At 49.8% G+C, this 26,743-nt stretch overlaps 1 protein-coding gene across 1 annotated transcript in view; it reads right to left on the minus strand.

Annotated features, from left to right (window-relative positions):
• nav3 (neuron navigator 3) overlaps positions 1 to 26,743 on the minus strand; it is a 127,768-nt gene that overhangs the window by 36,573 nt on the left and 64,452 nt on the right. The window contains 13 exon segments of the mRNA XM_067254993.1: positions 5,955 to 6,074; positions 7,171 to 7,216; positions 7,219 to 7,323; positions 7,326 to 7,386; positions 7,389 to 7,560; positions 12,320 to 12,428; positions 19,128 to 19,243; positions 22,671 to 22,858; positions 22,860 to 22,921; positions 23,013 to 23,424; positions 23,426 to 23,485; positions 23,487 to 23,726; positions 23,728 to 23,791. Of these exon segments, the coding sequence (XP_067111094.1) occupies positions 5,955 to 6,074; positions 7,171 to 7,216; positions 7,219 to 7,323; positions 7,326 to 7,386; positions 7,389 to 7,560; positions 12,320 to 12,428; positions 19,128 to 19,243; positions 22,671 to 22,858; positions 22,860 to 22,921; positions 23,013 to 23,424; positions 23,426 to 23,485; positions 23,487 to 23,726; positions 23,728 to 23,791 (1,755 nt within the window).

The raw sequence follows: 26,743 nt of genomic DNA on the forward strand, positions 1-26,743 counted from the left end.
ATTTAAACCCCTACAGGACACATTAAATGAATTATAGTAACTAAGGACACTAATGAGAACCAAATCTCTACAACAATGACCAAAGTAGCTGTTTATCCCTGTGGTGGAGTAGTAATCTTCCAAGAGGATCGATCCTGACGTCCACTGTTAAACAAACTCACTAGGATGTTTGTCACAGACTCTCTCATAACGCTCACAGCGGCCATATTTGCTATCATGACTCGGCATTGATTCGAGAGAGGCCAGCAGGCCCTGCCAAATGCCAGCTTGTCAATATCCTTCCTTTCAAACTAATGAGGCATGTCAGACTGTCTGTTTGAGGTACTGTGACTCGTACGGCGATCTTTCTTCAGTGCTATCGATACGTCTCAGTGGTTTTATGTCTGGTGTGTTGAAACATAGAAGATTATGGGAGTGTCCGGCACTTACATTTATCAATTAAGTAATAAAAGACCCAACTGCGGACGTGGATACCATTTCTAAGATTCTGATCTTACACTAGATCTCTCCATTGTACTGTTGAAGGATTCCTGGACTCGTCAGCTTAATTTACCCACCATCGAGTTATGACTTACACATAAACTGTTCCCCTCTCTGCAGAGTTGCAAACCCTGTTCAGTAATAACTTAGATTCCCTATTACATTACAAAAGCAAGAGAAACTGCATCTGCAGCTGGTAAAAGTTTGCTTCAACGCCACCCAGCTAAACCCACAATTCAGATCAATAACTTTGGCCTCCTAGCTGAATGCGACTAGACTACTAAAATAAAAGCACTCAGTCCCGCAGAGACCTTGCTCCCTGGAACTGGCATCTTGGATAAATAGGATGATAGATAAGCCAATTTCCCTCTGCTGCCTGGCCTGGGGGTGCAGAGGGGTGGGGTGGGGTGCGCAGGGCTGGGGTGGGGTGGCGGGGTGAGAAGACAACATTTGGCACATCAAACCGTTGACGATCTTTGCTCTGCTTTGGCATTCATGAGCTTGGCAGGGGGTCTGTGCAGGTCTGTGCACAGGCGGGGTGGGGTGGGGGGGGGGGGGGGGGGGAGGTGGGGTCTGTGGTGAGGAGACAGGGGAGATCTGGGAGAAGGCAGTCTCTCCACTGAGACGCCAGGACACCTCCGGGGAGATGGAGAGGAGTTGACATGACAGGGGGAGACAGGGTGCAACACACAGAGGCACAGGGGCGAGGTCAGATCAGCTGTCTGATGCAGGTGATGTCATGGTTCTGATGCAGTCACTATCATGGTATTGTTACTGATGACGTCTGTTGACCTACTGCAGATGACATGCAAGCATGGGACTGGTATCAGTGTATAACTATGACACATACAGGAAAGAACATTAACAGTGGATGTTAACTATGTCACCATATGAACTCATCCTTAGGTAATCATTTTATGAATCATCCCATCCTGTGATGGTGTTCCCATAAATCAACATAAATGGAGGAATAGACTACGACTTTAGTGTTGCTAAGGTAGGATAGTATTAATAAAAAATGTATACCGTTTTTATTTATAGTTGTGAGAACAACTTGCTTTGTTCTTACCCCAGCCCCCAGCCTCCAGCCTCCAGCCCCCAGCCACCACCCCCAACCCCTCGACCCTGGGGAACCACAAGCTCTTTCAATGACAGTTCTCTCTAGCCACCTTGATCGTATGTCAGTGGTCATCCGTCAAGGAACTGACAACCATGTCGTCCTCCAGCAGGTGTTTCAACCCCGGCCCTCTCCCCTCCAGCCCTCTCCCCTCCAGCCCTCTCACCTCCAGCCCTCTCCCCTCCAGCCCTCTCCCCTCCAGCCCTCTCACCTCCAGCCCCCTCGCCTCCAGCCCCCTCGCCTCCAGCCCCCTCGCCTCCAGCCCCTTCGCCTCCAGCCCCTTCGCCTCCAGCCCCCTCGCCTCCAGCCCCCTCGCCTCCAGCCCCCTCACCTCCAGCCCCTCACCTCCAGCCCCGACCCCTGTAGTCTGGAAGTCAGTCAGCTACAGGGACAGTTGGATGGACGATACCCAGTAGCAGACACTTTTAGAGTGTGTGGAAGTGGGGGGTAGAGGGTGTGTGTACATCCGCTCCCCAGTGCCAGACTCAGCACAGTGATTAATGGGAGATGAACATATGGAAGGAGCGAGGCTCCTCAGGGTGATCCAGGCCTAGATAAACATGTGGTCCTCTGACAGCACTAGCTCTGCTTCAGGACACTATCCTACCACAAGCATGTCATCATGTTATACATGATAACCCCCACACACCCACTCCCAGCCTGTGCACAATCCCATCCCCAAATCTCCAACTTTTCCTTTTAAAATTGACTCTGCTAAATAATTTCCATCATAATTAGTATGGATAATGGTTTGGTAACTTTGAGCCAGAGAAAATTGGGTATATTTTTCTGATGAAGGATAATAATTACTGTTGCAAAATGAAAAGATTAAAATTGAACTAGTGCCATTGAATATTAAATATAAGAAGAAAAACAAGCTTCAAAGTACAACAGTGTTTACCACTGAGCCTGGTTACACAAAGATGGATAATTGGTGTGTGATGGGGAAACGGGCCTTCTAACAATTGCCTAAGAAGCAGAGTAACACATTCTGAAACAACTGAAGAAAAAGCTGTGACACGGTATTGAGAAGTACTTGAGACTGGAGGTGATCGAGGACATTCTTCTTTTCAAGTTGTGCCCTTGGCCTAGCACAGAGGAATAGTACCAAAAGCACACCACTTATATAATAACTGCCATGGCCCATGACTCTGCAAAAGCCAGCCCCAACAAATCCCTTAACTGCTTACTTCAGCAGTGTGGACCCAGCCTCTCTGTCTCTTTCAAGTGACAGCAACAATTAGTGTGCCTGCTCCTTAACCCAAAGCACAACCACACACACACACGAATCCCCCAAAGCTTCCTTTTCAGAGAACTGCAGAGCCAGCAGCCAGTACTTGTCCAGTTCTCTGGGTTCCCGTGGTCGAGACACAGAGAGAGACAGAGAGAGAGAGAGAGAGAGAGAAGGAGAGATACAGAGAAGGAGAGAGCTAGAGAGAGAAACAGAGAGAGACAGAGAAAGAGAGCCAGGGAGAGAGAGAGGGAGAGAGAGAACTAGAAAGATAGTTAGAGAGAAAGAGAATACTCTCACACACAAGGACGCTAAAAGCAGGGGGCCGTTTTACTTATTCATGCTCCTGCAGAGAGCGGGGAGCCTGATAGTGTCAAAACACCGCCGCCCGAGCCTCAGCGGCCTGCCTGACAGTAGGGCCACGACACTCGCTCATTTATGATGCATAGCACGGTATTTTTAGAGATGGGGCTTTTAGCCGCGGCTGAATTCATCATTGTGCCGTGAGAGAGAGAACCTAGGAGATTCACAAGCTGTTCTTATCTCCTTATTAGGCACAATATCAGCATGTGTCATTAGGTTGTCAAATTTGACATGGTCTTATAGATTTGGTATTATCTTGTGTAACTACTGTAGCACATAAGAAGTGTTCTGGCAACTGCTAATTAGAACAAAACTCAGTTTGTAGAAAGAACAAATATTCTTCCATTGCAATTTCCTGTCTGACTCCACACCCTCAAGGCCGGAAAGTGATGCAGCAGAAACTCTTTCAGTCTCTGAAGCCACTCAGAAAAGGGAATACTGTAACACAAAGTGTTATGTGGCTGAATCATTGCCTCTCGGCGCCTCCTTCTCCTTCATGTGAATCACCTTGAGCGTGAGCGGAGCCTTTGTCTCCCTGCCCACCTCTCTGTGGAGCCTCTGCGAAACGCTAACCAAAGAGAACACCTTGTGGGAGACGTCATGACAACGCAGCGTTGACGGTCAAGTCTGTGTTTGGTGATGTGTCAAGTCTTTGTTTCGTTGAAGTTGCCTTGTTTTTACCCTCATGGGGTTCCACTGAGTGGACGGCTGAACTTGTTAACGTGATGTATTGAAGGACAACATCATTATGTGAAGAGAAGTTTCGCATCTCTGTTGTCATCCTGTAAGGATGCACCTTTATATAACAGTAGTTAACAGGCATCATTCAAGGACAGATCCAAACTAAATTGTGATTTTCTTGAACTTTTCACACGCCATATGAACTACATACGTGTATTCTGTGCACGTGTTCGGTGTTAGCTAGATTTAGCTCTGTCACAGAAGACTGGCAGCAGTCACAACAGACTGTAGAGTACTGTTGATCCACAGGCAAACAACAGCAATGGGCACTGCAGCAGATGGTCCCCTCTCTCATGTTACTTATTATGCCCAATCAGATGAATTGAGATGAATTGAACAGAAGCCCAGGCGATGTGGATGAAAGAGCCTCGCGTGCAAGGGGAGTTGTTTGGCCAGACACAACCATGAAAGGTAATGAGCCCCAGAGGAGCTGTTTATGTACATCTCTCTCCTTCCCCTTTCGCTCTCCTTCTCCCCCTCTCTTTCTCAATCTCTGTCTGACTCTCTCTCCGTCTCTCTCTCATCGCTCCCTTTTCTCCCTCTCTCTCCAATCCCCACCCCCTCCCTCCTCCTGGGAGAAACTTGGGGGGGGGGGGGGGGGTGTCTATACTTCTATCCCAGTCTGCAGAGGATTCTGGGATGGGTGTGTGTTTATGTTCTCAATTAGTAGCTGCTGTCATTGGCCAGGGAGCAATGTGTGTGAGGGAAATACTAGACTCAAAATGTAAACAATCTGAGTAAAATGAATAATACATAATTTACCAGGAAAGAGACAAGTAGTATATCATTTAAATATCTGACATGATATGTACTTGGCCAATACATACAGTAGTGCATATATTTGTGCCTATTCCACAATTTAATGTTTGCTGAACATCTGTTCGCTGAAGACACAGTGATGTAGGCCTGGAGTGTCACCTAAAGGCCAGGTGACTTGAAGTGAAGTACTGCTAGAAGATAAACAGGACACTGAGAAACCAACGAAGCAGAGTTGTTTTGGTCAACGTGGCCAAAAACATAAAGACCTTCCTGATTGTTCAACTTCCCTCAGTCACTAAGTCACAGTAGCACGTATCACCTCCTCAGAGCTGTCTTGCTGTGAGAAAATGTGAAATTATCCTTTTTATTTATTTAACTTGAAGGATTTGGTGCCAAGGTTGAGGAGAAGAAGAGGAGGAGGAGAGGAAGGAAGGGCGGAGGAGGAGGAAGGGGGAAAGGCAGAGGAGAAGCAGGAAAAAGCGAATAGCAGGAAAGCATCTTTATCCCCCTTGATCTCTATCCTGTTCTCTCCCCTCCAGACAAGCAGGGATCAGAGTCCAGATATCCCATCTCCCAACAGATCCACATGGAACACACAGAATTAAAGCTGCTGCTCTGAATTCCGCTTGTGTCTTTTCAAATGGAAAAGAAGGGAAAACAAGGTCTGGACGTCAGACGCCTCTGTCTCTGTCAGATTGCCTGTGTGATTGACAGGCTGACAGGCAGACAAGGGATCATTTGACAGGGCGAGGAGGTTATAGCAGGGTTCTGAACCCACCCCGGACATTCTGAAGGATATTACTGACAGGGACAGGATGCAGAATACTGTAATCAGCTCACCGGCATACCAAACCAATGGTCCTAAGCAGACAAAGCTTCACAGATATTCATTGTCTACACAAGTGGATTTATATATAATGTACTGACTCTGAATATTCACATAATTTGAATCTAAGTAAGTATGTTTGTACTTATAAATGGTAAGTATACTATGTTTGAGTATAATATTGTATACTCAAACACCTGTTGGCAGTATAGACCTCCTGTTATCAGTGAGTTGGTTTGTGCAGTACAGACAATAGACAATTAATTGGAAGAAAGAGCTGAATTAGAGAACAGTACGTGTATGCTGTGCCCAGAACACTACTTGCCCTAATTTACCATTCTAAAAACCTATTTATCTCAATTAGCCCTTCCTGGTTAAAAAAAGTTGAATAAAATCAATGGTATTGAGATGAGGCTAGCCGCCCCCAGCACCTGTACCTGTCTGCATCCCCATGCACCTCCTTCACGCCCCTCTGGGGGAGCTCTCTGGACGAGGTGAGGTCAGAGGCACGGCCTGCGTTCCTGGAGTAGAGATGGAGGCCTCCGTCTGTGAGGTACCTGCACACAAGAACATGATACTTCAGCTGGGAAAGATGTGAGAGTGTGTGTGTGTGTGTGTGAGAGTTAAATGTATAGTGTATATACAGAGAGGGATATGTATATACAGAGAGGGGGGTCAAATGGCTGAGTGGTTAGGGAGTCGGGCTATTAATCAGAAGGTTGTTGGTTCGATTCCCAGCCGTGCGAAATGACGTTGTGTCCTAGGGCAAGGCACTTCACCCTACTTGCCTCGGGGAGAATGTCCCTGTACTTACTGTTAGTCGCTCTGGATAAGAGCATCTGCTAATTGTAATGTAATGAATTACAGTACTATTTGTTGGGTGAAAGGTGTTGTTGGGTGATTGTTGTTGGGTGAAAGGTGTTGTTGGGTGACAGGTGTTGTGACTGTGTCAGGGTGGAGAAGTGAGAGTGTTTGTGGTCGTGGTCGTGTACTTCTGCGGCACATTCAACATGATTTGTTTGTCGTTTTGGATAAGTGTCTTCTAAATGAATAAAATGGATGGGTGTGTGTGTGTGTGTGTGTGTAGTTTTGAATACATCTGCGAGTAGTTGAGTGCAGTTATCCATGCACGCAAGGCAGGCAAACATATATCTGAGTTCAACTGAGCAAGGTCAACAACCGACACACAGAAAGAAGTGATGTATGACATGGGTTCACAGATGATTCGTTTTCATTCAGGAAGGTGTCAGTCCTTGAACACAGTGGAGGTTTATGCCAACACACAGAAAGCTCCTTCTGTAGGTTTGTGAAATGCACAGTGATTACAGTCATCCGTCCCTGTCTGTGAGTATTGATGTGGAATGGCTGACAAGGTCTTGAAAATATCACAGATTTGATCATGAAATATGTAGCAAACTTGCTTTTTGAGTGAGTCAATCTACATAAAGCAAAGATCAACGTTCTAAAGCATTTAGCTATTAAAAACAGTTTCTTTTTGGCAAACTAACATTGCAAACTAATTGCATTGCATAACAGGAGTGATTTTACAGACTATAAATGAGCCCTTTTCGAAGGACTAAAGTATACAAAATATGATGTCTGTGTGTGTGTGAATGCGTGTGCGAGGTGTGTGTGTCCCTAACACAAATTTACCCGCTAGTGATGTCATCCGTCCTGAGCTTCTTTCCGAGGAGGTCTCATCGCTCATGTACCCTGCCACCTCCATCTCCATCCCGCCCTCCGGCCCGCCTCCCTTCTCCCCTGGCTCCGCTCCCCAGGCTCCGGCCGCCGACCGCCGCAGAGGGCGTTGTAGACAAACCTGGAGGGTTCAGGGTGGCCGTAGCGCCCGCTGGCGCCGCTAGCGTTGGTCGCCGGGGCGCGGCGTAGCTGCTGGGCATCGAGGGGGCGTCGCCCGCCTGTAGGCGGGGGCTGGAGGACTGGCCGAGGCGCCACGCCATGGGTGACGAGCGGCTGGCGAGGGCGGGGAGGCCACGCCCATTGACCTCGGTGGTCACCGTGGTGTCGAACGTTGTCTCCAGGGTGCTGAGAGAGACAGGTAGAGAGATATAGATGGAGCAAGATAGAGCAAGGGAGAGAGAGAGAGAGAGAGAGAGAGAGAGAGAGAGAGAGAGAGAGAGAGAGGAGAGAGAGAGAGAGAGAGAGAGAGAGAGAGAGAGAGAGAGAGAGAGAGAGAGAGAGAGAGAGAGAGAGAGAGAGAGAGAGAGAGAGATTAGTACAGTTTTGGGACAGCTCACCTCCCCGCACTGCCACAAGGGAAGATTTGAGCAGGATAGTCAATACTTCATCCCTGTGCCAGGTAGCACCTACCACAGCTCCAGCAAGGTGACAGTAGAGAGACAAGTCTTCGAGAACACGTCAAATGGTGCAGTAAACCCACAGGGACCAAACAGACCGGAACACCATGTGCACTGTTGTATGAAGGATTGAAGTGCTCATGCTGAAAGATTGGCTGATATTGGCACAACAGAGATGACTCCAGAAAATGGATGCCACTCTCTTTGGATTGTGTCTAATCTTTGGACCCACTATGGATGGCATGAGCGTGTGTGCGTGTGTGTGCGTGTGTGTGCGTGGTGGTGTGTGTGCGCGCGACTACTCTCCTACAGTGTGACCTTCTTAAAGTGCTTCTTCTACAGTGGAGTGGGCTACTTGGAATGAAGTGGACATCAGACGAGACCTCGCCGTGGAACACATGGTCGATCTGGATGGCCCATGTGAGTGAGTGTGTGTATGTGTGGAAGAAGAGAGAGAGAGAGAGAGATAGAGAGAGAGAGAGAGAGAGAGAGAGAGAGAGAGAGAGAGAGAGGAGAGAGGAGAGAGAGAGAGAGAGAGAGAACAGGCGGAAAAAAAAGAGTTGACTGTAAGTGCCTGTCTGACCACACACACACATGGACAGTCTGACACACACCAGATCCCACATGGTCACACACACAGTCACACACACATGGTCACACCCAAGCTGCAGACCCGGCATGAGTTCCCTCTAGTGGAAATAAAGACACACTGCAGCCGTTACAACACCCGATACACTGATGGTCTCAAGTCTATATTTTCATCATTAAATTCCATCGCATTCAAACAGAGACTGTTTTGGCCTTTGGCATTTATTAAACAGTACTATAGAATTCAGGTGGAGGCAATTTAGTTTGATTAATAACACTGGTGTGTATACATGATTGCTCTGTGACCAGCCCAGTTCATTAGTACACACTGGATGTTGACAGGGGACACAGCAAAAAGTGTTAATTTTGATAACTTGCGACAAATACTGGAATGACTGTCGGAGGAAGCTGAGTACAGTAGAGGAAGCTGAGGTACAGTAGAGAGAGAGAGAGAGAGAGAGAGAGAGAGAGAGAGAGAGAGAGAGAGAGAGAGAGAGAGAGAGAGAGAGAGAGAGAGAGAGAGAGGAGAGAGAGAGAGAGAGAGAGAGATAGAGAGAGAGAGCATTACTGACTCAGCAGCATTAAAGAACAACTGTTCAGGTGACTGGATAATGTATTCTAGGCATATCCTCCCCACCAGCTCACCCCAAAGGGGGGTTTGGAAGTGGGTGGGTTTGGCACACAATGTGTGTCTGTGGATGGTGGTTATGGTTGTCAATATTGACAATGGGTGATTATTTGCATTGAGCAATGCTGAGGACTCGTGGTGGATTTGGTTAAGTTGCTTTCAATTTGGGTTATTTTACCTGGCCAGCCCCACTCCTACGTATTGTGGTTGCCAGGTTTGGATTCAGCTCAGGTTACCAGGTTGCTCATCGGGTATCAGCTGTGGGGTCTGTAAGCTTCCATGTTGTATTGTGCCAGTGAATAGATGTGTGTGTGTGTGATTATTCCTGTGCCAGCGCTGTGTACTGGCAGGGGTGTGGGAGACAGCTTATACACTCACCACTGCCTCTGGTGGCAGGTTTAGGTACTGTTACCCAAGACACCAGCTAACTTTCAGGACCTTTCTGACGGAAATGTTCCTTGAGGACCAAGGAAGATTGAAATGAAATGAATGAATGACCAAATGAAAAGACTAGTGAGAAACGGATCAGCTGATCACCAGATTAAAAGCCAATCCCCTGACAGCCTCAGCTTCGATCCCTGGCTGGTCCTACAGTCCTCTGTGGCACTTCCTGGAGTGATGAGAGATCCTCTAATCTGTTCCTCTGATGTCAGTCAGTCCACATATCTGTTGACGAGCCTGCTGGAGCCATCACTCCCTCCATCCCTTTATTTCTCTCTCTCTCTCTCTCTTTATTCCCCCACCCACTCGCCCTATCTCTCTCATTCTCTCTGTCGTACACGCACACCATCTCACACATAGGCACTCCGGGCACGTACACACACACACACACCACATCCTGTCTCCTGGCAACCTGCTTCCACAGGGAAGGTGAGTGGAAGTGTGTGAGACTCCTTCATCCTGGGCACCCACAGTGGGGCTCTGCTCCTCTTCCTGTGCAAAAGCACCAATCAATAATCAGGATGAGAGAAAGCAGAACATGAAGGAGGAAGGAAAAAGACAACCTTGATGTGTGTGCGTGTGTATGTGTGTGTGTGTGTGTGTGTGTGCGAGCCTGTGCATGTGTGTGAGTGAGTGTCGGCGTTGAACCCTTTCTCCGAGTTCCGTTTTCTCAATGCTGACCTCGAGAGTGCTGTAGCAAGCAACTGGAATGATAGTTTAACCAAAACAGCAGACTGGTATTCTAAAAGCCCCCCTTCCAGATAGATCTGAACACTTCACCCTGCTGCTTTGCATGTCTGGAGGGCTGTCAGACAGGCACAGGCGAGATAAGGCAAAGCCGTTTCTGTGGTTAGCGACCGGCAGGTGTTACTGATGCATTGGCTTCTCCTGCAGATGGTGCGAAGGTAATGAGTTTAGACACATAGGGGTCTGCGTACGGCCCTGTGACGAATCACATGTCTCACACACCCCGGATCGGTCCTGCAGATAACCCGTCCGTAGCGTTATGAATAATTGAATTCCCTCCTATACAGCAAAGTGTAAACACACAAATAAACAACCGCGACCGGCGGAAAGCTATTATGTTTGAAATGCCAACAGGTGCTTCAAACCCCGCGGAATGAAATAGAATGAGGGAAAAGGGGGACTTTGGCGAAAGAGAGAAACAGAGACAGAGGGAGAGAGGGAGATAGAGAAACAGATGGAGAGAGAGAAATGTTCCTCCCTTATTTGTTTTTCTGAGGTACCTTTAAAGATTGCAGCGTGTGAAGGATGTTTTTCTTTTCCATTTCTTGAAAATGTCAATCAATACTATATCCTCTCCCCCCCCCCCCCCTGTCTGGATGTGATGGGGGGAATCAAACCCAGACTCTGATCGATGAGGATCATCTGTGGCAGCTGAATTGTTGTGGCTCGTTTGTGTGAGTATGCCTGAGTGTGTGTGTTTGTGACCGTGTGTGCGTCTTATAGTGTTTGTGTGGCTGTGTGTGATGGAGAGAGAGCATGTGTGTGTCTGTTACAATTCTAGGGCTATATACTGTATGACGCCCAATGCATCTCTAATGCTATTACATCCTATCCAGCCACTGACTGTAACCAAGACAGAGTCTAGGAAGTCCTCTTACATATATGGCTTAAATATTCCTGACATCCCATCGGTCGATGAGTAATGACATTGTCCCTTATCTCTAACACCAGTTGCCAAGACAATGCGAGTGTGCTCTGAGTCAAAATAAACCTTCACAACAGACAGACCCCTCATATGGTATTGCAGGCATGTACGGAGCGGAAGATAGTCTTCCATAACAATATTTAATTACAACGAGATTGTGGGGGAACCTTCACACCACATTTACCTCCTCACGCCTATTACTATCTGTGAAGAAGCTTTAATGGCCTGGCCAATCTCTAGCTCTGTGCTCCATTGGTATGCCTGTCCTGTGCTCTGAGCCTCTTCCCCACATGATAAACACTAGTCATGTCTGTCCTGTAAGCTCGCCATTAGGATGGATGATCCATTCACCACCAGCTAAGTAGTGAACGGTTCGTCCCTGGCCTCTCTCTGGAATCATATGTGGTGGAGGGGAGGCGGGGACCTAAGCAATCCTGTGAGGCTCTAGTACTCAATGCAAGTAAGGTTCTCTATCGATCGCCCTCCCGACCTGGTGGAACAGAGGAGGCGGCAGGGGGAAGAACCCAGAGCCATCTCTCACCCCTGTCACACCGCCGGCCCAGAAAGACACCACCGTCTCTCAGGAAATGGAGCAAAAATTGCTGAATAATAGACTGGGAGAGGAGCCTGAGGTAGTGACATAGAGCAATATCATCATTCTGGCTGCATGGCTGTATGTCCCCTATGTTCTTTATAACGGCCATGGTTCACAGTGGAGACAGGCCTTCGGTGTTACAGGATTTGGTTTTCTGTCATCCTGCATGGCATGCCTTTAAATTAGTGGCGGTGCGACAGTGAAGTACACTTAGCTAGAAGCATCTAGGATATTTCCAGGGAGATGGCACATTTCACTGCAACATGAGGCTGATTTGAAAATGAAAAATTTTAAGTCTTGAAATAGACTCCCGAAGGACATCATTAATCCCCCCAAAATGTGACCTATAAAGGAAATGAAATCCTTGTAGGGGAACAGACCAAACAATCTTAATATATTATAATTATTATTATTTGGGGGAAAAACACTAAAACGGAATTCAACTACAGTCACCTACAGAATACATGACCTAGGACCTATTCAAGTTGTTAGTGTTATCTACCCCCCCCCCCCCCCCCCCCCCCCCCGGTCTTTAATGGACTCCCCAAACCCCCAAAGCTCACCTGTGGCTGATCTGCGTCCCCCGTAGACTGGACATGGTCTCTTCCAGGTTCTGTCGCAGGTCAGCGATGTTCTTCACCGTCCGCATGCGTCTGGCCTCAGGATCCTCCCCTGTGATGGAGCCAGACAGAGAGAACGTTCAGAGAGACCAGGGCGTCTCAGACAGTCTGCTATCACTGCTGCTCCATATCTCCTGTCCCACAATCACACTAAAACGCGATGACAGACAGCAAGGCTACGCTTCCCAGGACGCCGTGTTGACGGAAGCGAGCACACTGTCAGTTTGGGACTGTCTAGCCAAACGTGCTGAGGGAAGCAAGAGACATTCTGCCATTCTCGGAGGAAAACTGTTTTTCTTTTTGCCATCTTGCCATTTTCCAAGACGTTTGGAGAAAACCCACAGCCTCCTCCTTCTGTGCGCCGCCACAGCATTCTGCTGGAACAGCAAACTCTGTCACGTATCCTTCAATGTTTGCTTCGGTTCCTAACCCTAACCCAGCTCTCAAACCACATGATGTGTGTTGTACAGTTGCAAGCATGTCTGAAGTACTGTTAGAAACTCAATAGCATCTAAGTGTTTAGCTTTACAGTGTAATACAGCAATCTGGGAGGCCTAACTCAGAAATGCTAAAAAGAAAGGGGTGGGGGGGGCATGTCAGCGGCGCAGGCTTAGGACATGGACCCTCATATCCGCTTGTCTCATCCAATTAAACCTTGCTGCTCCTCAGCCATCATAGCTTGTGTCAGAGGACCCCATTGGCTGATAATTGGGATGAGTGGTGCTAGACACGCAATGGATTCTAGTCGTGACAGTTTCCAGTTTTAAGGCACTTACAAAGGAAACCGTCTCTTCAGAGCATTGTGGTGGGCTAACAGGGCTCATGCACAACCCCTAACGAGAGGATAGCCACAGCATGGCAGGTAGGACTGGCGCAAGGAGCTCTCACACTCGTCTCTTTCGCTTTCTGTTGCTGCAGTCACGCTGAATGCGTATTTCATTCTTTATAGTTGGGTCGTCTTCCATAATTCAGCTCGTTTTCACTACAACAAGGTCTAATGTCGCAATGCTCTTGAATTAGACAGTCCTGAGTAAACATCAAATACATATTGGATAAAAGGGTCTGCTAAATTAAATGAATGCATTATAGTGCAACGGGATTTTGCAGTGGTTTTGAAGTGCCCTGGTGGGTATTACAATATTAGACAGTGACAGTCTGTCAGGGCTGCATCTTCTGGATGTTCTCATATTAGCAGTTGGTCAACAAACACACACACACACACACACACACATACTAGAGTTTCAGACTTTTGGCTCAGGACCTCAGCGACTGTCTGATCTGATGCTACATTTACACAGCATTTGACTTCCTGTTCCTATCAGACCTTCAGAGAGCCTGCTACGATCGGAGGAGGAACCAGGAACTAGTGTGTGTGAGTGGATGCATGTGTGTGTATCTATTGTGTGCGTGTGTTTGTTCGCTGCTGATGAGGACGAAGGGACCAATCAATGAGCTGCTGTCTCAAGTGCTGGACTAAAAGAAACACAGAAGCACTTGAGAAAGACTGGCCACAACAAGACAGAGAGAGAGAGATAGGGATCACTGTGCAGTTTGGTTGCATAAGGACAGGTCCCAGATGCCAAACACCCCTCTTTCCCTCCTCTCATCAGCACTCCTCTTCTCTCCTTTCCTACACAACCTCTGTTAATCTTAGTCAAAGCAAAGGCTTTACTTTTTTAAATGCTGCAGGATTGATTGATTTTCGTGACATTAGCATACAATTAACTCGCAAATTTTTCAGAAAAGCCTTAAGAACTTCGACAGACAAACATTCTAGACTGATTGAAAAACGAGTGGAAGTGGTGCTGGAAGCACCACTTCAACAATCAAGTCAGAGAGAGAGAAAGAAAGAAATAGAAATGAAAGAGAGACCGAAAAAGAGAAGTGAGGGAGGGAGGGATGCAGATATTAAAGGGAGAGAGATAGAGAAAGAGTGGGAGAGAGAGCGGGGAGGAGACAGATCCATAGTACCGGTAATTGGAGTGGCTGAGGAACGGTCGCTCTGCAAAGCAACACTGCTGCTGCAAGCCACAGGTTGATGCTCTAACAACCACACACACACACACAAACACACACACACACACCACAGTCCTAAGTCCCCTCTGCCTTGTATCACTGTACATAATGCATGTTCACTGGCTCTCAACACCCCTACCTTTCAGCACATACACACACACACACAACCTCCCAAAACACTCAGGGGGGAAATAGCCATCCTCGCTCACACACAGAAACCTGTCAACATGTCTGCCTTGAGCCACAAATCATTATACCCCATTTTTGCCACACACAGAGTCCAGCGTTTGAGTGTGCAAAACGCTTCTCACTCACCGCCTTTCCTCTGCAGCTTACTGTGACAGCACTGCAGAAACACACACACACACACACACCATTACGGGGGAAAGCTAGAGGTGATTTTTTACCAACAAGTCGCTGCATTCTCCACAGCGAGGAGATAGAGACGGCACTGAAGAAGCTGTGAAACGCTCCCCAAGGCTACAGTCCAGGAGCAGCTGAACTCTTTTAATGGAGGCTTCGTCTAAGTGAAGCGAAGCGCTTCAGGAGCTGTTGTAACTAGCAGACTAGATCACACACACGCACACGCACACACACACACACACACACACACAGAGGGAGGGAATATGAAGCTACTGATCAGAGTCACACTCTGCTATTCACAGGCAGCAGAGAGAGAGAGAGAGAGAGAGAGAGAGAGAGAGAGAGAGAGAGAGAGAGAGAGAGAGAGAGAGAGAGAGAGAGAGAAAGAGAGAGAGAGAATGCAGGGAGACATTTAGTCCTCCCTCTCAAGAGAACAGGTGAAAAAGGTGCTTGGTTGTTCTTTTTTGCTACGGTCTCACAGGTCACGACGATACATTTCCTTCACCACACTTTATATTGTCCCCAGATCTGTATTTGTCAGCTGTAAAGTTAGTCTCCTTTTCTCTCTGCACAGTAATTGCTAACACTGGCTTTCACTAGCAGTGTGAATGAGATCATTCAGACACATGCAGCAGTCTGGGTGCTACACCAGCAGCGTACACACACATCCCAACACACACAGATACACTCCACTCTGAAACCACGGGTGAAGAGGACTCGAGGTGCTTGCGTGTGGGATCTCGGTCATGCGTGTGCATGTCGGGACTTACGGCATGGCTGTGTGTGCAGCACCTGCTCCAGGTCTCCCAGCATGGTGAGGATCACCTCCTTATCCAGCTGAGCAGTGCCCTCGCGAGCCCCCCCCCTCTGCCTCCTCCTCCTCCGCCCAGTACCCCCCGTCCGTCTCCCTGCGCCCCCGGCGCCCCCCGTCTCCTCCCCCGGAGCCTCGCCCCGCCGCCGCCTCCTCATCCGAACGCCCGCTGCTGCTCTCCTCGTCCGTCGCCTCCCCCCTCGTCCTCCTCTCCTGCCCGCGCGGGGGAGCCTCTGCCCTGGGCTGGGCGCCGAGCGACGCCCCGCCCACCCGCCGTGCACCTCCGGGGGACGGGAATGAGGGAGTGCTCGGACTGGGAGAGCATCTTGGTGAGGGTGAGGGAGAGGGAGCGCGCCCGGGTGCCCCTCGCCCCCGGGTCTCTGGGGGGCTCCTTCCTGGGGCTGCCCCCGCGGGCGGGGGACGAGGACAGGGAGGACACGGGGCGGCGTGGCGCCGGCTCGCCCAGCTCCATGACGTACACCCGCTGCTCGCCCTCGCCAAACAGGGTGAGGTTGTTGAGGGAGCGCTGCTTGCGGAGGTTGAGGTTGTCGGGGAGGGGCTGCGGGGGGCGGCGAGGGGGGCTGCCGCCCTGGAACACGGAGAACTCTGCTCCTCTCTTCATCGCTCCTCTTCGTTCTGTCCTCTCTTTCGCTCACTGACTCCCTCTCTCCCTCTCTCTCTCTCTCTCTCTCTCTCTCTCGTTCTCTCTGGCTGTCCGTGGGTGTGTGCTAGAACACCTGTTTGTCGATTCCCCTGCTCACATCCTGGCAGCGCCGGCTGGTGAGAGTAGGTGGGTCTGGCGAAGGCGCCACGCTCTAGCTGGCGACCAGGCTCAGGTGGCCCCGTTTCCGACTCCCACCCGGGGTCCAGGGCTCATCCGGAAGGAGAGAGGGACGGAGGGATGGAGGAGAGCATACCACAACTGACTGAATGAGAAACTCCCCCTCACACACAGCACAGTCCAAAGCCATCGTCTGGCAGGCGCATTTTCCCGGTCTTCCAGCGAATGACCAGTGTCCAAACACACACACACACACAGAAACGGTGTACAGAGGCACTCCTTTTCTTTTCCGGTCCTCTTCTCTTCTCTCTCTTCTGTCTTTCCCTTTTTTTATACCTCACAGCGAGAGGCAGAGAGGGGTGTGGATGAACGCACCGTTACATCTCTCTCTCTCTCTCTCTCTTACTCTCACATGCTCTCGCTCTCCTTCGCTCTCCTCCGCCGCGCTCTCCTCTGCCGCGCTCTCCTCCGTGTCTCTCGGTCACTCCCTCTTCTGTTCACTGTCAAGAGCAGGAGGGTCTCTCCCTCTCGTCTTGCCCACACTCTGACTTCTGTTAATTACAACCTCGCCGGAGCGACTTGCCTGCCTCTCTCTCTCTCTCTCTCTCTCTCTCTCTCTCTCTCTCTCTCTCTCTCTCTCTCTCTCTCTCTCTCTCTCTCTCTCTCTCTCTCTCTCACAGCTTTAGGTCCTCCTGTTCATTTCAGCATTCAGACGGCAGTTCCAACCTCCCTCCCTCTCTATTCTTTCCTCATTCTCTGTGCTCTCTCTGTGGCGTTTTTCTTCAGCTCCCTCCCTTTCTGTCCTTCCCTTGTTTTCTCTCCCTCCCTCCCTCCCTGTCTCTCACATCTACCTTAAATATACACATTTTCACAATGAATATATGGCTTTGTCCCCGGCATCTATCCGGGATGTGTGTGTGTGGTTTTGTGTATGTGTGTGAGAGTTTGTGCGCATGGGTTAACCAGAAGACAAATCACAAACAGAAAACGTCTCTCTCTTTCTCTCCAGTTTTCTTTTCTCTCCGTCTTATATTAAACCCACTGACAGAGAGTTGTTTGGACAGCACACCTGAGTTGTAGCTTCAGCTAGCAAGCCGCGCTGCTCCACTGCCTATGCTAATTAAGAGCTAGGTTAATGAGTAAAGACTAAGGGCTCTCATAAACAAGACTGCAGTCTGTCAACAGATTCAACAGTAATTCTAGTGTTAAATCGCCTCACAGCTATAGCCTTTCTCCATTTAAATAGCTGTCGCCTTGGTAAACAAGCTAAGGCTAAGCTAGCTTTAGGGAGCTGTTGCCAACAGCAACCATAATCAAGGTGACTTCAACTGATATTGACAGAGATGGTATTAGCAGGGGGTTACACGCCCTGGAACAGGTGAATCGGTTGCTCAGTGTGTGAGTCAAGGTTTATAGCAGTAGGAAACAACATGTCTGGCTACTGTTTCCTACAGCTTAGTGCCACTGGACTTTTAGAAAGAGATTGACCACAGTTTTCCTCTGAAGGACCTCTCATACCACAGAAGCTACCACAAGCACATTCCTGACAAGGGCAGTTCAAGAACAACAGCAAGTCAAAAACCAACACAGGATAGGCTGACATTTTTCTTCTAAGAAACCAGCTGTTACTACATACTATATACAACGTACATACAATCAAAGCTGTAATTCTGAAAATATAGGAGAGCAGGTGTGACTTTTTAAGCAGAGACCTCACACCTCCGTCAAAATTGAACTGATGATAGAAGTTGATGTTTAAATCATGTCGCCACCACAGTGGACAGAAATTACAGGTTTAGGGCAGTAAAATGAAGACATTCCTAAAATGTTTTTCTTTGGTTGTGGCTTTGCAAAGGCATACATTTGATGTACAAAATAAGCCCAAGTGTATTCTCTTTGTTACGGAACGTTTGAACATTTTTACGTTTTTTTATTTTTTATTTTTTACATATTTTTGGTATAGTTGTGCATTGGCCTCTTTCAATCAAAGAGCAGAAGTATATACATAAGGCAGCTCTATGTGACATTTCCCTCCACCAAGCACCTTTCATGATATCACTTCCTGTCTTCTGCAATGTCACTTTTGTCATTGTTTAGCTGAAACATCAAAGAGCACCACATTTCCCAATCCAAAGGAAGGTCCTTATGTTGAAATCCTGGGGCAGTGAGCAGATCAATGCTGAAGGCTGCCACCCGGATTCCAGCATCCTCATCTCCGGCTGCCCCTAGCAACTGTCTATAATGATGAGTCGTCACAAGACCACAAGGCTAGCGCAAGACGCCGGGAAGGGAGAGTAACCAATAGCGACCAACGGGCGCACGCATAAACCAAAGGGCCGCAGATGCTGGATCGTGTTCACCTGTCATTGTTGACCTTTTCCCTCCGCCATGTGAGACAGGGATCCACGGACCTCCCTTGACCTCACACACACACACACACGCTTGTTGGCACACACGCACACACACACACGCTTGTTGGCACACACGCACACAAAGACACGCGCACACACACACACACACACACACTGGCACACAAAGACATGCACACACACGCACACAGACACACTGGCACGAACGCACACAAAGACATGCACACACACTCACTCACACACACACTGGCACGAACGCATACTTGCACACGAGCATGCTCACACACACAAACACTCACTAATGTGCATTAACATACACACATGCCCACACACACACACACACACATACACATACATACACACACTTACAGTATACCAAATCCAAACGTAGCTGTGTGTAACTGCACATACCTGAGATCTCCTCCAGGCATTGCTTGGCTGTCTTGCCGTAGACCAGGTCTCCCTTGGTGGGGCTGAGGCAGGTGTCGGAGGGGGCCACGGTGGTGCAGTCGTTCTCCGAGTACGTCCTGGGGGTGGGGGCAGAAACCATGGTTACTGATGGGAGACAATATTAGTGTTGTATGTAATATGTGTTCACATATACAATAGTCGCCTCGGGGGAATACCTTGGATGAAGTGTGTGATTTTGTGTGTGTGTGTGTGTATGTGCCAGTCGCAATTTCATTTTCTACATGCTTCACCTTATGAAACACTCTCTTGCTGTATATCCTATAATCCAACTGTGAAATAACGTTGTGTGTGTGAGTCCGTGCGCGTGGCTCATGACTGGTCCGCTTCATATGCGTGTGGAAAGACGAATGTTGATAAGCATGTCTAAGAGTGTAATGCATGATCGGGGCTGTTCTCCATGTTTGAGTGTTTGAGAACATGGAACCCAGTCCCTCCCTCCCTCTCTACCTCTTCTCTCCTGCCATCCTTGGCTGCTATGACCTCCTCCCATATCAGACCTCTGCTCTGTTTGTCTCCTCACCCTGATGAGCGACGGAAGAGACACAGCCAGCCTTCCTGACCGCTGCTAGATAACTCCTACACACACACACACACCATTCCACACACATGCACGAATGCACCCAATCGTGCACACACATGTACACACACACACACACACACGTATACGCACGCGTACACACACCCACACACACAGTAGAAAGCCTTCCCGGGCCACCTGCACTGTCAGAGATAAACCCTGCTCCAGCCGGCAGAGAGGAAACAGCATCAGCTCATGGCTGCAACAGTGTGAAACGTGGTTTCCCCCCAAACTAGTTCCAGTTCCACAGAGCCCCATGCAGCAGAGACATACCAGAAGAGCAATTTGACTAGTGGAAGTTTGACAGGTGCCAAAAATACGGGAGCAGATTGAGGAGCAGATAAGCAGTGTTATATGACACAGGCGATATAAATCTGCAGGCACTTGAAGGGAGGAACATTCAAAGCTGGAACTGATGATGACTGTATTGAATTGCAGGGAACTATAACTAAAGATTAAACTTTGAAAAGCCGGTGAAAAGTGTGAATGGCCAGACTTAGCTACACATGATCTCGACGGCATCTGCAGCTTTTGATAGTTGGGACACTGTAAACAACGTATCGCTAACTTCTGCTGCCTCGGCGTCTGCCTCGGCCTCGGCCTCTGCCTTGGCCTCTGCCTCTGTCTCGGTCCTGACTTGGTTGAGTCTACTCACATCTAAACGGGGCCCTGTGCTAGCAGAGAAAGCTGAAAAGAAGAGAGAGAAAAAGAGAAAGAGAGAGAGATAGTGAGAAAGAAGGAGCGCAAAAGGAAAGACGAGATGGGAAAGGGAAGGGTGCCTAATTGGCCCTGAAATGATGGCAAATTGCTACGCTGTGGGGGGCTTCTCCCTAAATGGCAAGCTGCGGACAGCCCCTCCCATGTCAGACAGGTCAGCAGGGGCAGACATGGCTGGAGGGAAGAGGGAGGACGAAGCGAGGAAGCTGGGAAGGATAATATAAAGTGGGGAAGGATGGAGGGACCATAGACATGGTTAGGAATGGAAGAACAAGAGAAAAGTCGGAGGAAAAAGAGTGTGGAAGAGAGGAAAGGAGCTGTAGCCATCCAGACGCTTGTTCACTGAGATGAAATGCCCCACCGTTTTTATGTGTTTGTAGACACATAATTCACGTTGGTTAAATAGCACAATTGGACGACTGTATATGATAGCCTTACATAAAATCAAGCATGGAAAGAATAAAAGAACAAAGTCCCAAGCGTGTTCTGTAATCTGATTGTGTATTCTGGGTTTCATGAAGAGCTGATTTACAAAAGCACAACCATCGACGAGTGAAAGTCTAACTGAGTGTGTAACCATGGTGTGAGGACTAATGTTAATGCTTGAACAGAGTGCATTGTGTGCCTGATGGTGCCCTTTGGGAGGAGAGAGAGAGGGAGAAGGAGAGAAATAAGGAGGGAGATAGAGAGAGTTACTGTGAGGAGGATTAGATATTGTTAAAGGTATCCACATTTTGGAAGATAATGCCTGCCAAATATCTTTGTCTCTCTTTGTTTGGCTTTGCTGAAAGAAGATTGCGCCTGACAGCAAAAGGCGTCTGGTGCCAATCTCCCCACCCACCAAACACACACGTCACATTTGCACACACACACACACACACACACACACACACACTGACACAAGCACGCACCCACACACATGCAAATACTCACATTCAAACATACACACACACGCACAGACAGTTTCTTTTCTTTTGATATGACACAACCACACGTTAGCCGCCTCCGTGGAGACGGCAGACGGAATGGTCTGGAAAGCCGTTTGGAACGAGGCATGAATCGTCTGGGCCTGTCACAGAGGCTTCTGCATCACTGGCACTAATAATAGTGCCCGGGCACACAGCGGGTGTGGTGAATCATTCCTCCTGTTTGGACAGAAGATGGTGAGATTGGGAGACGGGAGGTATTGTAAAGTACTCAGTGGGAAGGCCAGCTGATCAGTGGGTGGGAGAGTGTGTGTGTGTGCGTGCGTGTGTAGGGGGTACGTGTGCGTTCGTGTGTGCACGTTTGTGTGTGTGTGTGGGTGCATGTGTGTGTGCTCGCGTGGGTATGCGTGCACGAGTGTGTGTGTGTGTGTGTGGTGCTGTGGGATTAACGAGCCATTGGACCGAATGCTGGCGGGTGTTCCAAGAGGTGGAGCGATGAAGAGAGGGAGAAAAGGAGAGGTGCGAAGATGGAGAGATGGAGCAAAGGAGATATGCAGAGGCTCTGTGTCTGGTTGGCTTAATGAAGGGAAGCGGGCACTGAGTGTGACCTCTGACATATACACACACTTAATGATGCTCACTTCTACTATCCACTGTCTGATGCTGACAGAGTCAGCAGAGAGAATGGCCGGACAAACCCAGACCAAACCTACACACAAGCGAGAGCATCTATTTCTTGTCTCCCTTTAACCCCACTCTTTTTCAGAGTTCCACAAATGTAAACTTTAGTTCCAAAGTTTACAGCTTTCGGTCTCGAATATCCGATGCAAGTGTCGAGTGACTCAACAGGCCTTCCATCATACAGTCGGTGTAGCGCACGTCAGACCGAATCTGATGGACAGTTGAGGTGGAGAGAGAGCCTCAGGTGCAGCCGCCAGCTGCAGGCTGCGGAGGCAGGGAGAGGAGGAGGAGGACCGGGGAGAGGAGATGCCAACTAGCAGATGTCAAACACCTGAGGTCATCCTCATATGGTAATTCCAACATTCCTTTTAATCATATGCCTCTTGGGACACTGATCTGAGAACGGCCGTTTTCCCGGCGAGACTGAGTGACTGCGGTGCACATAAGTAGGATGTTCAGTTCCGGAAAGATCCTCCAGACACACAGAGCCGTGGCACGCGCGCGCACACACACACGGCCACACGCACGTACGCTCAAACACGCCGACAAACTCAACAAGACACACGACACACACACTCTTACCTGTACATGAACGGCGCCACGGTGGCAGTGTTGGGGTGGTGCTGCTGCTGCTGGGGAAGCTGGACCGCTCCGTTCCCCGCCAGCGCCCCGCCCCCTCCGCCCCCCACCATCATCCCCGCGCTGGAGCCCCACAGGGCCGACGTGCTCGTGGACGATGTCATGCTGGTCCTCCGGCCCTCCAGACCCCCCCATGGAGCGCTGCATGTAGTAGGCCTGGCTCCCCTTAGCCAGCTTGGCCTTCTCCCCCTTCCCTGGACCACCACCACCTCCACCTGGGGCTGCCTGGGCTTGGGCCTGGGCTTGAGCCTGGGTTGGGGCTGGGGTCTGGGTCTGGGCCTGTGCTGGGGTCTGGGGGAAGGGACTGGGGCTTCCCTGTGGTGGAAGGAGCTTTGAGGCCAGGCTTGGGGATCCCACTGGAGGCTGAGGGGAAGGCGTTGTCCTTCTTGCCCGCTACAGGCTTCCCTCCCTTGGGGATGAGGCTGGCGATCTTGGAGGTCTTCTTGGCTGGGTCGACCAGCGCTTCCCTCTCTTCCTTGGGCGGGGTGCTGGCCTTGGACCCTCCCTTGCTACCACGCCCCTTATCCTCCTTGTCTTTGGGCTGGGACAGGGACTTATTGCTATTGGATGACGAGGGGGCCTTAGCGGAGTTTTTATTGGCCGCTCCATAGGAGGGAGGGGTCTTATTGGCTGGCTGTTTGGGGGCGGGGTTACTGCCACAGAACGCCGGGGCGGGGGGTCCCGTCGGGGTCAGCCCCCTCCTCCCCGTACTCTGAGAGGTCGTCCTCTTCCTGGAGTGACATCTCCGCCACCGACGGCCGACGTCCGCGAGGCAGAGCGCGGGTTGATCAGACGAAACTTCTCCAGCATGGACCTCTGGGGGGCGCCGCCTCCAGGGCGGACCCCCGCCGCCTTGGGCCCCTCGGACACGGGCGGTCTGAGGCGGTCGGAGGCGGAGGGCGGGGGGGGGTGGGCGAGGGCGAGGGCCCCCGGGCTGGTCAGCATGGAGGAGGTGGCGCTGTGCTTGAGGTTCATGGACTTGCTGCGCCAGGACTTGCCCCGCCGTGGGGGAGGGGATGGCGGAGGCCAGCTGCTGTCCGCTGAGGCTGGTGGGCACGGCGCCACTCCCCGTTCATGCTGCCTGGCACGGGGATGCTCCTCACCGACTCTGCAGGCCACAGAGAAGGAGAGAGAAAAGGTTACTGGAGAAAAGATGCCCAGTGAAGAGCAAAACAATACTGTCATCTCACCTCATCCTCTCCTAATTCAGCAGTAGTCAAAGTTATACATTTCATTTCAAGCTGACTTCACCAAAGAAAGATAGACTATATGGTTGTAGATATATACTGTATATATACAGTGTATTTATAGATATATAGACTTACAGAGATACACTGTGTATTTTACATAAGACACCTTGGGGAGTGTCTGTACTGTGGGAGATCAAGGGATAGAGAGCAGGGGTGAGACAAGCAATGGAGGGCAGGGGGCCTGGTGCACCCTGGGATATCTCCACTACTGCAGTGTGTCCAACCACAGATCTGATGTTACCAGGGGGACTCTGCAGCATGTGACTGGAGACGAATATGCAGACTTCCAACATCCACCACCCTCTCTTCTTCACAAGTTCCTTCTGCCTCTCTCTTCCTTGCTCTCTCCTTCTTCCTCTCTCTCTTTTGCTCTCTCTCTCCCTCTCTCTTTCTCTCTGTGTTCCTCTCAATCCCTCTTCCTTTCTCTCTGCCTCTGTCTTCTTTTCTCTCTCTCTCTTTCCCTTTCTCACCCTGCCTCCCTGTCTCTGCCCTCCAACCATAGAGCCTCTCTCAGTCTGCAAGGAGGGGGTTACAGAGACAAGCAGTAGACGGGCTGGGAATCAGAGGAACCAGTGCAGAGCAACGGTGCTCTATCGAAAACTTTCCCCACAGCAAACACAAAGATTCCAGCCCAAGCCTGCCGAGCGCTCAAGCTGAAAATTGACTCGCTGATTGATTCTGCAAAACCTCCAAACTATTGATACCTCCCCTGGTAACAGTGGGTTGCCAGACAATTCCACCCCCCTTTTGGCTCACCCCAGATGACCCCCTTAGGAGTGTTAAGATATCAATAGGCTAAAATGACATCATTCTTCACCTGCACTGCTGCAGTGCTAAGCTCTGTGGAGTGAATACTAGAGGAGCCAGTACACACACACACACACACACACACACAGCGTGTAATTGCTATGACTGCATCCTTGGCGCTCACACATTCATTCTTCATGTGTGGTAAATGTCTGTGGCGTTTGCTGCTGAGCAGTGAGTCTGACCTTCTGAAAGATCCCCCATCTCACCTCACGCGGGAGTTGAGATCACACATCACATTTGATAAAAAAGACAATTTACAGGGTAAACAGTGTGTACCATGTATGTGGAGAGCAGAACCCCTTTCTATCGTCGACAACAATCTCGAACCTTTGGGTCCTCTACGAACAACTGCTTCATTCTTGATCAACCTTATCATTGACTGTATGTATACTAGGTTCCTCTTAGTGTCTGATCTCCGCGCACAATATCTACGTCACACCTGTAGTCAAAACCACAGTGTGTGTGACTGTGTTCCTCACACTGCTCTGACAGCGAGGGGGGGAGTGTGAGGGACACAGCGTGGCAGCAAACCACACTCCCTGAACTGTAAGTCTACACTCTGGTGGACCCGAGCCAAATGCTCTGCGCTGAAGGATGATGCCATGTTGCTGACAAGTAAAGTCAGTCCAGAATGTTCTCTATTCTGCCGAAAAGACCCCGGGTAAGTCCTTTAACCGACACCAGCTGTATGTGTTTGCCTGTGCGTGTGTCTGCGTGTGTGTGTGTGTGTGATGTGATTCACCCTGACTGTGCAGGATTTGCCTATTAGGCAGGAAGAAGGAGCTTAAGCGATGGTGAGGCGAGGTGATGGTGCAACTAAACTGCTTATTATCAGGCCGACAGCCCTAAAACCCTGGACATGTGTTCATCTGTGGGGGGAGACATGCGGGACACGCTCAGACACACCAGCTATCTGCCAGGGACAGCGTCTGCCCCTGTGTGTTTCGTATGACATGTGTGTGTGGTGTGTGCATGTGATTGTATGTACTGTATGTTGTGTGTGTGTGTGTGCAGCAGCTGACTTGACTTGATGCAGGTCACACTTATGAAAGAAGACACTTTGGCCAGTTAGGCACTTGGCAAGGGTTGAATCCTTTCCTTTGAGTCTCTCAGCTCTCCCTTCTGATAGGTTGACAGGGTGTGGCCCTGTGACCTCACAGCACAGATAAAGCTGTGAAAGTTGCACGGCTTGATTTGGACTTCCTCGTCAGAGTGGCAGGCGACGCTGTGATAAGATTATGAATGAGGGGCGTGAGCGTTTGGGATTCTGAGTGCGTAGCCCCGTGAATTATCCTCTCCAACCCTCCCACCCCCCCCACCCCCACACCCCCCGGTCGCGTCTTCAGAGATAACCGGAGGGCCAGCCTCATACCAGGCTGGCGACGGCTTTGCGACGACCCGGCTCGCCGTTGCCATGGAAACACACTCCTTTTCCTACCTCCGGTTTTCCTTCAGCCTCTCGCTGAGAGCGAAATGTCACTTTTGCTGGGCATCTGCTCACACACGCACACACATACACACACGTACACACACACACACACACGTACACGCTAAACACATGCATACCAACACACCATATGCACACAATAAACACATACATACATAAATACACACACACATACCCCATACCGACACACACCCACCCACACACACACACACACAGACGAAGACATGTAAAGAACACACACATTTGCATATGTCGCAAAAGTTGCTTACGGGCAGAGACAAACACACAGACACACACTTCCAATCAACCAGTGTGCCTTACTTAGTGACCAGCTCATTCTCTGGCAGCATCATTAACTCTACCCCTAGCTCACCTTTCTCCCTGCAGGCAGCCAGCCAGGCCATGTCAGCCTGACAGAAGGCCCTGGGCCCTGGCTGTAGCCTGCAGCTCATCCAGCCTCTCTCTCCATGTCCACCACCAGGTCTGGACTGTCAATACCACTGCCTTCA

This window comes from Osmerus mordax, chromosome 17 (assembly GCF_038355195.1).
Source record: "Osmerus mordax isolate fOsmMor3 chromosome 17, fOsmMor3.pri, whole genome shotgun sequence".
NCBI classification, from domain to species: Eukaryota; Metazoa; Chordata; class Actinopteri; order Osmeriformes; family Osmeridae; genus Osmerus; species Osmerus mordax.